The following is a 13166-nucleotide window of genomic DNA, read 5'->3' as shown; positions in this document are numbered from 1 at the left end:
AGGCCTTTTTAATCCACAACCAGACACTGCTGACCCTTTATCTCACTCTTGCCAGTCCTTTCTTTTTCCCTTTGTGCCCATATTTCCATTTTCTCCTCCTCCTTTTTTACTGTTTATGTCTCTCTCTCTCTTTTGCTCACTGTCAATATCTGATGGGGAAAATTAAACGCTGGTCCACAAAAATGCGAGTCTGGCAACCCCCGGCTCAAATTAAGCACTGGCAACACAGTGGGAAGGTATGGGGTGTGGAGCGAGTCTGGTACACTAAAATCTGCTCTCTGTGATGGCTATAGTGCTGTCTTGTGGGAGTCAGACTCACGTTAGTCAGACGGTTTAGCACTATTACTCTTCTCTAAGGATTCTAAACCAGGGATTGCCTTCAATGGTTTTCTCTAAGCTTTTTGTTTCCTATTTCAAAACAGAGCTTGGTCCTTGTCTACTTCCTGTTGACTCCACAGGTAGCTATTCAATCTGTTTTTCTGTTTTTACTCCTCTACTCCACAGAACAAGAATGGTCACAGTCTCTAGGAACAGGATATCCTGGGTTTGCTGTTCCAAGTTGTTCTCTGTGTCCCAAAGTAAACTTACCTACTCCTATAACATTTTACCGCTGCAGTAGTAGGTATTTTCTAACTTTTTTCCTGCTGGTGAACCAGTATCATTGCCACCACTTCCTGACTATGGAATACATGCATTTTCACTAGCATGTACTTGGTTGTGTTTTTTTTCTGGATGATGGAATTTCATTGTGCTCAGCGCTGATTACTGGTGATGCCTTTTGGTCCTGGATGAGTAGCTATGTTTTTAGATCTGAAAAACATTCTCTAAAGCTGGAAAGGTTTTATTCCAGCTGGAGGGTCTGCTCTGTGATGCTCCCTCTCTGGATACAAGTAAGCCAAGCACACAATGTAGCTTTGGTGTCGTTTTTATAGGCCTGTGTCTTAAGGATCTGCAGCACTCCCACAAATCCCAGGCACTGAGCGTGGGAGCCAGGGGAACCTGTGACTTTGCACCAGGGGCATTTTTATGAGTCTGTTGCGCCATGCTTGCACCACGCAACGTGGTACAAGCATGGCGCACACCACTAAGGCATATTTTTAAAGCCACGCAAAAGCCACTTTGCATGGCTTTGAATGGCTCCAAAAATATGGAGTAAGGCAGCGCAGCGCAAATCGTTACACTGTCTTACTCTGCCCTGGATAGGCGTTCCTTTGTCACTGCCGTGGTTGTTACCCTGCAACTCCCATGCATCTTGACGCATTCCCAGATTTACAAGGGCTTGTAGACCTGGGAATGTGCCAAGATCTTACACTTACCGAGGAGAGGAGTAACAAGGAGAAACAGCTTTATTTTTCCTCATGGTGGCCTCTTTCTATACAAAGATGAAGAGGCCTCTCAGGATTGTCTTTGTGTAGGAAGGTGATCCTTCATGCACAAATACAGTCCTGCATGCAACACAGGCCACCTTGCACCATGGAGCAAGGGTGCCTGCGTTGGCGCTACGCACCCAAGGGCGCCAGAGCAGAGGGAACAGACAGAATGCACCATATTGGATAAGTATGGCACATTCCTGCCAGTGCTGCTGTGTGCCACAGACCCCTTAAATACGGGTCTATGTGCGCTTGTGTCTCAAGTAGAATGTGGCTCCGAGGGCCAGGCACAGGGCGAAGGGTACAGGGGAAGTTAACACTGTGAGCGCTGTAACGCCACTGGAGATCGACACTGGCTACTCTACGAAGTTACAAACATTAAACTTGCAAATTCTTCTACCAGTGCTGACTTTAGAGTGGTGGGATGGGTGCCACTGCACCAGGCGCCAAGCTCAGACGGTGAGGCATTTTATTTTTAAATGTCTTATATGGTGAGAAAGCACCTTTTGCAGAATTCCTTGTCTGCCCAGACATATTCAGGACATAATAAAAATGTCAAGCTAACTCTTGTGATTAATGTAAATGCTAGGGAGGTCTTAGCTATCTCTAGCCAAAGTTTTGACTCTCCATAAGTAGCACAGAAAATGAACGTGCCCGCTGCAAACCACGTGTAACATGCAGATCTCAGAATTGAGTCCTATGAAGCTAGCTCAATGGGTTACTGCTTTTGTTACAGAGAATATTTTTTGTTTCTTGCAGTTCATAGGTTACAATCCTTCTGATATAGCACAGTTGGCTTTGAACGGCCATGAAGCACTTGCATGCAAACCTTAAGGCATAGGTTTAGAACCTCATGCCTCACCCCCCTCCCCCTAAAGTTTTTTGCTATCCCAAGATTCCTAAAAACGATTTGTGTAGAAATACATTTCTATTACTGTGTTATGTTTAAAATCATGAGTTTGTCCTTCTCCAGACTAAGTGCTCCTAAAATCTACTGCCTTCCAGTATGGATGACATGGCTCCTACACCATGTAGTCCTTACAGTTGTATGGGACATTTTATGTACATTGACCTACACACAAAGTTCAATGTCTCTGCTCAAGGACTGTGTGATGTAAGTGTTCCGGCACCCTACAGTGGTATGAAATACATGTGAGAGAGGGGCTATGGAGAGATGAGGAGCACTGTTACCAGCTGGTAGTGAGGGAATCTGTGAAAAAGGAGGTCAGTGGGGGGTGGCAACAAAGTTTGTTGCACTGGGCGCCACCAGCGCTACGACCAGCCCTGTCTTCTACAAGTGGTTCAGCGATGCGCACTTCAAAAGGGACAGGAGACATAGGGTCCATTTACCTGCATAGCTTCGTGCTCTTCTCCAATCTAAAAATGGACAAAGAAACTCGTTAATTGAATCAATATCGCCTAACATGAATAAGACTCAATCACATTTTAGCACTGACTACACCATTACCATTGGGAACTGTAGCTGTCAGTAATGATGAATGCAGTGTCCCCCCTGCCCCTCAAATGACCATTCCACTGGATGAATTTGCACAGGTAGGGTAGCCACTGTCCAACAAAGGAGGCCACCTCCCCAACCTATGTCTGATACAGGTGTTTTCTGAAAGAGGGTAGGGACAGAGCAGCTCGGTGATTGTCTCCCGATTAAGCAGTCAGTCCCTCCTGCAGAAATGCTCTGGAGGAAGAAAAACAAACCAGCATCTGCAGCAGCTCCATCTAACCATGCTCTTGGAGTCTATATCAGTCAACAGCACCAACTCTGGCCGTGTATTCTGGGAACACAGTTACATGGAACTCTGCAGTGACAGTTCATCTGGAGTACCACATCCCTCCGGCACCACCAACCTTGTAACTGACCTCAAAGACTTGGGGCAACTTGAGACGAGCGGATGAGCAGGGAGGTCAACAGGCTGCACCCGCTTGGTGTAACTTATCTGTAACTTTGTGCAGTAAAGAACTCTAAACTTACCAGCCAGAGACCAGTAAAACTTCACAGCATGCAACCGCTTTGGTAATTGGGGTTCCTAGGTCTGGGTGAGTTTGACATGTTAAAGGTTGTGAACTGTAGTACTCCCCTTTTAGCCTCACAACAAGTCTCCTTTATTCAGCTGATCCCTTTTCTCTGGCGGCCCTCAAGAGGTGAGGCGCAGAGAGTCTGGATCCTCAAAAAAAAAAAAAAAATGGAGATAATGTGTTGTGCAGTTCTCTCTAGCCCCACACCTCTGGCCCTTGGTAGAAACTGCTTGTCCTGTTCTTACAGTGTTGATAGGCGAGGGAGAGAAGTTGGCCTACAGATGATGAGAGACTGGTGTGGTGTGTTGTGTTGCAACTGCATTTCCAACAGAGTCCTTTAGCAATTTATTTTGGGCAATATGGCAGGGAAACACCTCTGTTCTACCTATAACGCAGTAACAACATACCTATTTTGTAATGATGAACTAACAGATTACTGGAGAGTGGTATCCATTTCCCACCAGAAGAGCATTACAGAAAAGAGAACTGTTTAAAGAGCAAGTTCCACCTGCAGTCTAAACTACAAACATATAAACTTATTGTTCACAACAACTCTCACCCAACCCATGGTACAGTTGTTATTCACCCTTCATATCCTATGCTAAACTCTTTAAACATTACTTAATTCATCAAAACACTCACCAAGTTCTTCCAAGAGGGCCACTAAGAAGAAAAAAAGGCATATCAATGTTAAAATGAAATACTAAAAATACATCCGGGTCTCTCTTAACGTCTTAATTTAGCATGGAGTACGCAAAGTTGTACTACTGTGTGTGAATGGTTATGCAGTGCTTTCCCACAAAGTTAAGGACATTTTATCCAGATACTGGCACATATCTAAGACAAAATGGCCACCAAGGGGCGAGTGGGCGGGTATAGGGTAGACAGCCTTCTAAAAGACATGCAGACATGACATGATGGTGGTATCCGCCACCAGCCTTGGAAACATGCACATGACTCACCATTAACACTGAACCTGGCGATAGCATGTGGCTTATGTCAACTACTGATTTATTTGCAGCCCAGCACAAGACAAATCGTAACATCAAAAAGTAATAAGAGACAAGCTCAATGTGCACTTGCTTGAGATGTGTGCTTGTGCACCATGCAGGTGGTAACTCCTAGTTAAACTGCAAAGAATGGAATGAATAACCAGAAAACTACCTTGTGTAAATCACTTGCCTTTTTTTGGACGCATATTAGTAAACATCAGTGAAAATTGAAATTAAAATACTAAGTACTTGGCACCAAATCAATTTACAGTTGGGTAGTTTTCAGAACTCTCAAGTTTGCAAAGTTCTTAGGCGCAAGAACCAAATTGCATCGCAGTAAGTGATGCCACACATCCCAGCCTTCCACACCAGGTATCCCCAGAGGTGTGTAGAACCTGAAGCACATGTAAGAGCACCTCTGCAGCATGGCAAGCAGCCATAGCCATTCGAAGACCTCTGTTTTGGAAATCCCATGTTCAGCCTTGCTATTACTGCCAGCCCCCAGTCTCCGGATGAAGCTAACAAGCATGTGCTGCGCCTGCTGCACAGTCAGAGTAAAATACAATGCCAGAAATCAGCTGCCCATCCCTCACACAACATCTCACTAGGTGAGCGGGACAAAGCTGCAGTACTTGGCACTTGTAGAAGGAAGAGATTACCTCCCTTGTGTTCTTACCCAGAGTCCATCCAAACAACTCTAAAAAATAACATATGGAGGCTCTTTGTTTACTTTGGAGGACGCTTGCGATACAGCGTAAATTTTATTAATGCCTTTAGTGTCACATAGTCAGTAGAATGTGACTGCTTATATTTTTATGAGCAATAGCCTAACGCAGAAAAGCTGCATTGACACGCTTTTCAATTGTGCAATTGTTTTCATTTTACAGTGCCACATAGGTGCCTTTCTTATTAAATTACATGCTAGAAGGATAAAAATCATGTTAATGTATACTTGAGGCTTTACACTAACTAGGGCTGTAAAAACTATTAAGGCCCCCATTACAACATTGGCAGTCCCACCACGGAACCGCCTATGCCGTGTGACAGATGCCACTTCGATGCCGGTGGCGCCCCACTGCCCTATTACAATGTTCCCAACGGGCTGTCCGGTGGGAACAATGTAATAGAGCATTCAGGCCAGTCAGTCCTGCAGGAGCAGTGCTACAGTATAGGACTTGGTTCCCTTAAGTGAGCAAAGTCCTATACTGTAGCACAGAGGGGGTTGTAATCAGTCAGGTGGCACTGAGTTCAACACCACCCCGGCTCATTAGAACTCCAACCGCTATCACCATGTCCCGGTGGGGACGGTGGTTTCCTGGTGGGTCCGCCTGATGTAAGGATCCTTGTATTTCTACAAGACTGCTGGATTAGGGGCAGCAGCCCCTCTGATTGTAGACTACTAAGGCTTTTCTACAACAGGTGGCAGTTGTCGACTCACCAAAAAATGAACAGATTAAATTGCACAGCGGTGAGGAGAAAGTACATAGCAACCCTGCATCCTTACTCCTGGGAGGCCAGCCTAGCATCTTTGACATCATGCTTGGAGGGCAGAGGAGGAAGAAGAGAGCACATTCTAACAGCCCCCACTCCTTCACAAGTCGCATTGCAAAAGTAAGGGACGTCTCGCCACTCCGTTGCAAAACTGCACAGACAGATTGGATTTTAGTTCCATACTCACAGAATAGTAGTTTTTCTCGTGTCCTAATGAAATAGTCAGGCTGACTTCTGTGGAATGATTCTCCGCACTTTTGTAGCAGTACTGCTAAACTTGTGTGAGTATACAGAGCATCTTTACCACCAATAAATCCATGTTTGCTAACATCCATTCATCTATCAAACTATGCAGCATCATGACATAAGTTGTGCGTTTGCTGCATACAGACTCCCCATTACACTGCTAATATTTATGCATCTGAGTGTAAATTTTTCATTTGTAAATGTGTGCTGCATTTATTATTTGAATGCACAAGTAGATTATAAAGCTTGCTTTATTAAATGTTGATAGTGCAGCAAATATTCATATACGTGTATTATTCGCATACATAATGTGTTGTGTATTTTAGTGAATGTACAACAACATTCAAATGCTTACGTCATTCATCACGAGGGCTGGTCTTTTCTTTTCAAAATATTCAGAAAAGTGTATTAAAGTCTGATACAAGCATATGGGCATCTTCAGGTTCATGGGAGCTTTGTGCAAGCTCTGCTTCAGACAGCCCTAGCAAAGGCATCAGCTCCTCGGAGCCAGATGGCCATTATTAGCTGCGGAACACCATAACTAAGACAGAGAGTGACCTTCTCCAAGTAGATAAGCTAACTAATACCAAGTCAGGCCTCTGAGGCTTCAAGTCACACTCCAGGCAACAAAGCAGGCCTTCCAGGTGCAGCAATGCAGTCTGGTGGAGTCCTTCTACAAGTCCAGAAAGTGAACTGAAGAGTGGATCTGAGGGTCCTATTTTTACACATGGTGCTTTCTTCGAACTAGGAGACGTTTCTAGAAGTGTTCCTTTGAAGTGCTTGAAATTTGCTGACCCACTGCCCTGCTCCAAGGAAAATGCAGTGGTGACAAGTCCTTTGTATCAAGGAAGAACACAGCCTATTAATTTGCAGGTGGGGCTGTGCCCAGCTACGCCCCCATCCTGCCAGCAAATGGTCCATTTAGGCACACCTAATCCCTACATTGTTTGACTGTCAGGGAGGAATAAACAAAGTCCAGTTGTCAACTACACCCAGTCGTGTGACCTAGGAAAAGCTAAAGGCACCAAACAGAAGAGGGCAGGAAAATATCATGGTTCTGAAAAAGGCATAATCAAAATTGTAAGTAAAAATCCTTTTAAGGATAGTTTTATTTTTAATTACAATTTCATAGATACTAAACATGACATGCTTATCTGTCCACAATCAAAAATTTAACTTAATAAATGTAATAAGGAAATACAATGTTATCCTTTCGAACAGGTAGAACTCAATATAATGAAAAAAAAATTAGGACATGTAAAACCTAAAAATGGATGTCCAACATTTTAATTACAATGCACTCTGCCCTAGGGGACACCTAGGGCCTACCTTAAGGTGACAGACAATAAAAGGGGATTTTAAGGCTTGGCAAGGTGGTTACATTGCCAAGTAGAATGGACAGTTTAAAACTGCATTCTGGCTGTAATGGTAGGCCTGGGACATATTTTAAGAGGCTTGCGAAGTGGGTTACACACTATGTAATTCAGGCCCACTAGTAGCAATTAATTTACATGCCCTGGGTATATACGGTATACCAAACTATAAGGGACTTTTAAGCAAGTTAAATATGCCATTCAACTTTAGACACATTTTACCATGTGTTAGAGGGAGAGCATGAGCAATTTCGCACTGGTTTGCAGTGGTAGAGGGCACAGACGCCTAACGCCAATAAAAATGAATTCCATATAAAGTAAAGAGTAAAGGCAAAAAAGTTGGGGGTGACCCTGAAGAGGGGTTCAGGTCCAACATCTACTCTGCACTACATTAGGGCATTAATTTTAATAACATCTTTAAACGTACAAGCAAAAAGTAGGTGGTTAATGCTCTCAGGGTTCGCACATCCGATTTATAGCATGTATACAGTATTAGAAAGTCAAATACACAGACGAGTACCAAGGGTACCAACCTGGTATGTCACCCAACCATCACGGGTGTGAACACAAGGGCTGATTAAAAAAACAATCATACCTGAACAAAGTCAATGTAAAACCAGGGCACACCGAAGTAGTCCAAACAGTCACTCCAAATGTGGAAATATGGAAATAAATGTAAGATCCAAGAGACATGTGTGATAGTTAATTGAGGTTTTATTTCCTGCTGAAACAGTGATACATCCGAGAACAGCCGACACGTGTTTTATCACAAGGACTTTCTCAAGGCCTTAAGGTCAGTGTTATAACTTGTAAGATTGCTGAAAGGTTTCCAAAAGGTTATGAAGTCGGGTGACTCTGTCATGAGGTAAAGAAATTTTATATTAAGAGTTGGTAGCATGAAAATGCCAATTATGTGAAGGAGAAGTAGTCCCAGTTGTCCTTCATACGGTGACACAGGAGATAAAGGCCATGATAAGCCTGATCCTTTATGGATGCTAGGATTCCAAGTTGCGTAACTGACGAATCTTGCCGCAAGATTCACTGTGTCACCGTATGGACTACTTCGGTGTGCCCTGGTTTTACACTGACCTTTAAACATACATTGTGGATTTCTTTTGTGTGGCTCCTTCTATGGTGAAAGGAGTTCTGTAACTCATTAATACAAGAAACATAACCCTGTGGTTTCACAGGACTGATCGTTGCCCTGTATAGATCATTCTCAATTAATATGTAAATGCTACATTGGTTACGGTTGAACAGATTCCCTGGCTTATGTTGGTAAGTTAGCAAAGCCTGTGCAACTGCCAGAATAACTGGGACGTATTTTGCTTAAGTGTCAAAAACATGTCAATTCTTTCTCGTGTTGATTCATTCAACCCTATTTTTCCATTTGTTCCTTCATTCATCCAACCTCTGATTTTCAGCCCGACAAGCATCCTTCTATAAACCAATATGTGCATGCATGCAGGAGCACAGATGCAGGCATGCACAAGCACACGCTTATAGCCAAGCATTGTTCATGTATACAAAAGAATGAGCTTTGTCAATACTTCATACCAAAATACAGAAAATAGGCTTTTGTGATGAAACATTGAATTTGCGAGGAGACACCGTTGGTGAACACCGGTAAAATTCTGAACTTGATGGAGTGATGATAAATTGAGATGGATGATTATGATCTTTCACATGTGTGGTCAGTGGTTCCGGTACACCAAAACATTCAAAACAATATTCACAATGCATACAATGAATAACAAGGTCGAAACACTTACCAACTTTTGTAGGTAGTTCCTCTGAAATAAAAAAAGAGAAAAGAAAAAGTCTAAATATATCAAGATATATGTGTTAACTGAGCACACAGTAACAGTTGTAATTTTATATAAACACTAAAAATACTATGATTTCTCTCCCCCTCTGTTGCTATAATGGGACCCCGATGGCATCTGTACATTTGCAAGAGATGAAGCCACTATTAACAGTGGCCCAAATTTTCAGTGGGTCTCATACTATTCTGGTGCATGCACACTGGGCTGATGGGATTTGAGGGTATACGCACTATCAGGCACAGGGATAAGACGCCATCCTCCATAAGTATGTTTTCCTGCAAACATTGCCTATACTAAGGGCTTGATTACGACCTTGGCGAATGGGATACTCTGTCACAAATGTGACAGATATCCCACCGCTGTAATACAAGTTCCATTATATCTTCACGCTCGTAATGGAGTATCACATCTGCCAAGGTCGTAATCAGTCCCTCAGTGTCCGTCTCTAATGTGGATGCACCTTTTCAAATCTTGGCACCTGAGGGTTTAAAGTGAAGATTCAGCCGAAAACTGAAGACTGTTTTCATCTGTTCTCATGAGCTCAGATTATCCACCTGTTTGTGTTTATTTCAAGAATTAATGATGTGCCTGCTATTTGACACTTCTATAGTTTAGAGTACAAATCTGTGTTCTGCCTTAATGAGGAGAGCTTTTTCCTCCACCCATTGCTAGAGGAAGATGTGGCTGCTTTGCTCTGCAACTCACAAACCATAAAGTTTGAGACAGCTTTAGGTTTCTCAACAAGACTATTGTTTAAAAAACATACATATATTTAGAATATAAATAATATACATACATAGCAAAGCTTTCAGTCTTCCTTCTTCGTCCATTGGTCTGTTTAACTGTTATTCACAATTTGCTTCGTGGACCACAACATACAGCATAGAGCAGTGGGTCAGCCTACTTTTTCTATTGGCTCCACTTCCATTCTGAATGATGTCCCTTTGGCTTTGCACGTGTAAATCCTCAATATTGTCCCCTTGACCAGGAAGTGTAGCACATTATGTGGCAAAACAATTATAATGATACAGCCTCCTATAATTGTACTTTGCAAAAAGTGCTAAGAAAAAAGTTGCATTAAAAAAAAAAAAAAAGTTTAACTTGTGCAGATTTTCATCCAGCTTGCAGCACCAACATAGCTGCCAGGTTTTCAGATTGCTTAGGTGTAACATTTTCATACTTTCAGCGTAGATAAGAGTGACGTTTCAACTATGAGTGACACTTTCTCACTAGCAGAAATCAAGCAATGAAGACGCGGGAAACATATTAGGGGTTACTGGAAGGCTTGTGCATCAAACCTATAATAATGTTCAATGTGTTCTTCATTCAGACACAGAGAACCAAAATATACTCCATAATGTGATCATCTTTGGGTCTCCAAGAGGGACAAAATAAGGAAGGTGACACAAAACTTTTGCACACAGTAGAACCTACCCAGTTATGTAGGGTAGAATTTCAAAAACCTAGCTCACTGTGCCCCTAAATATATTGGAACTGTAAAAAAACGGTTAATTCAGTACTAATTATTCACAAAAATGTTACTCTAAATGATTTACAGAGCTGCTAAGTTTTTAATTTGTGCGCGCATGATATTTCATGTTTGCCCTGTGCCTGCAATGCCTTACGGGTGACGCTCTGAGATAGACTTTATCGTGGGTGGAATAAGGCACTTGTGGCCGTCAGAAATGAAGTTTTTTTGGGAAGGTAGTAATGTAGAAATGACCTTACAACTGCAACATTCCTGAAGGGCTGAAAGAAATACAGAATAGCAAGGGATGAGATGGAAAACATCCCTTGCAAATAGCTGATGGTCCTAATTCATAAACTGAGTGCGGAGATTTGGCTACTGTGGGCCACAGTCAGGAAGACTATGCTTAAACTTCCCACACTCACTCACACTCCAGCGCCCGCCCTTCACTCTCTCTTTCCTAATCCTAATCTACCCCTAAACTCTCATTCATCTTCACTTTTCCTGCCTTTTCTCTCTCTATCAACCAATCTCATTCTTTCTTGTTGTATCCCGATTACCTTTACACCTGTCACTCTACTCTATTTGCCTCTACCTCTCCCTCCAACTCTTCCCCTTGAGCCCCTCAGTCCTTTTCTCTCCTGTGCCACTTCCTCTCCTTCCCACTCGCCCCCAGGTTCAGACCGGCCTGCAGGGCAATCAGACAGTGCCCGACAGGCTGATCTGACATCTCACTGCTTAGGCAGTTTTTTTTTTTTTTATAGGTTGAGCGCTCAAGCGCCCTGACATGTTGTAATCTCTCTGTACTTTTAACCACGCTCATCGCACACCCAGCATTATCACTCGTTCATAGGATTGCTTTTAAAAAATACTTTATCATTGGTTAATGCTTTACGTTTGTCACTCCCGGGGGCGGGGGAGCCTGTGAACGAGGGTCTCTCGGAGGGTGGTGTTTGGGTCAGTGTGGATCTGGAAGTGCAGGTGTTCGTGGTGCTGAGGGTGTCTTAGGTGCTGGTCGTGATCCCTAAGGTGTTCTTGTGGATGATGGCAATGCCTCCTCCTGGTTCGTTGGAGTGGTCCCTGCGGGTGATCTTGTAGCTGTCGGGGATGGCTATGGCGATATCAGGCGCTGAGGAAGGGTTCATCCAGGTCTCGGTCAGGGAGGTGACTTCTGGGGAAGCTGAGCCGAGTAGATTCCATAGCTCTACCGCGTGTTTGTGGACGGAGTGGGTGTTGAGGAGGATACATCTGAGATGGTTGCGTCCTGCCTTGGTGGGTGGGTCGCTGGCATGGAGGCTGATGAAGGTGCAGTTCTGGCAGGAGAAGGGTCTGTAGGGAGGCTTGAAGGCAGGCAGGAGAGCGGCCGGTGTTGAGGGCCCAGAGGGTGGCGTCATCGTAATGAAGACGTGTGTGGTGGCGGTGGGGGGGGGACGAGATCCAGGGGTTCCGGCTCTGGGCACGGCTGCGCAGCAGATGCCATGTAGTAGGGAGGCGGGGCAGGAGAGGACAGCTGGGAGGCGGGAGCGAAAAATGGTGCGAAAAAGGGGACGGGCCGTGGGGCAACACTGGTGAGGGAGAGAGAGAGGGGGGAGAGCGAGAGTAAGGGAGAGAGAGAGCGGAGTGGAGGGAAAAAGCAGAGAGAGAGTGTAAGCAAAGTCAAAGAGTCAAGAAAGGAGCACTGAGAAAAGTGAACAGCAAAAGGGACACAGAGGGGGCAGACATGAAAGAGAGCACACAGGGAGTGAAAAGGAGGAGACAGGCAGCCTAGTAGGAAAGCAGGGTTCTCCCACTGAACACCAGGGATGAGGCGCAGGCAGAAGCCTGCGGGTGGAGGAGGGCCTTGAACTCCTGACAGGGGTCAGGACTTCAGAGGAGCGAGGGATGAGGGCCAGGGGAGGCAGAGCAGTGCACGGACCAGGTCAGCGCTAATAGATCTAATTCGCTTGGATATTTGAGGCCTGTTTATGGTCTGCTCAGCCTGGTTTTCCGGTTAGTTTCCGCAATAGTAAAATACACATTGACAGCAGCAAGCTGAAACTCATGCAGTCTTCATTTCACCCTCCTTTGTTTTCTCCCCTATCCCGCTACTTGTGACTCCATTTCGCAAGTGTAACATGAAATGGCATTAGTTGAAGCGGCACAGACCAGAGCATTTTGTGGGCCAAACTTTAGGTTTCCAAAACCAACCTATGGAAAGCGTGAGTAAATAAACGTTTGCAGAGGAGGTAAACGGCGCTGTGTTTTAAGTGCTCTGTGTTCGAGCACCACTAGACACACAGCAGCACCACTCTTCTGCCTACACTCCTGTGAGTTTGTCCCTACATTGAGCACCTTACCGGAGATCCAACAAAAGCCAAATGTTCTATGGC

At 44.2% G+C, this 13166-nt stretch overlaps 1 protein-coding gene across 1 annotated transcript in view; it reads right to left on the bottom strand.

Moving 5' to 3' along the window:
* Window positions 1–13166, bottom strand: part of LOC138299190 (butyrophilin subfamily 1 member A1-like) — a 140647-nt gene that overhangs the window by 15122 nt on the left and 112359 nt on the right. Inside the window, exons 6-8 of the mRNA XM_069237288.1 lie at window positions 9276–9296; window positions 4044–4064; window positions 2721–2747 (exon numbers count right to left, since the gene is read on the bottom strand). Coding sequence (XP_069093389.1) covers window positions 2721–2747; window positions 4044–4064; window positions 9276–9296 — 69 coding nt within the window. The remainder of the gene's footprint in view (window positions 1–2720; window positions 2748–4043; window positions 4065–9275; window positions 9297–13166) is intronic.

This window comes from Pleurodeles waltl, chromosome 6 (genome assembly GCF_031143425.1).
Source record: "Pleurodeles waltl isolate 20211129_DDA chromosome 6, aPleWal1.hap1.20221129, whole genome shotgun sequence".
Taxonomy (NCBI): domain Eukaryota; kingdom Metazoa; phylum Chordata; class Amphibia; order Caudata; family Salamandridae; genus Pleurodeles; species Pleurodeles waltl.
The sequence above is the reverse complement of the archived record's forward strand: the minus strand, read 5'-3'. Positions and strand labels throughout refer to the sequence as shown.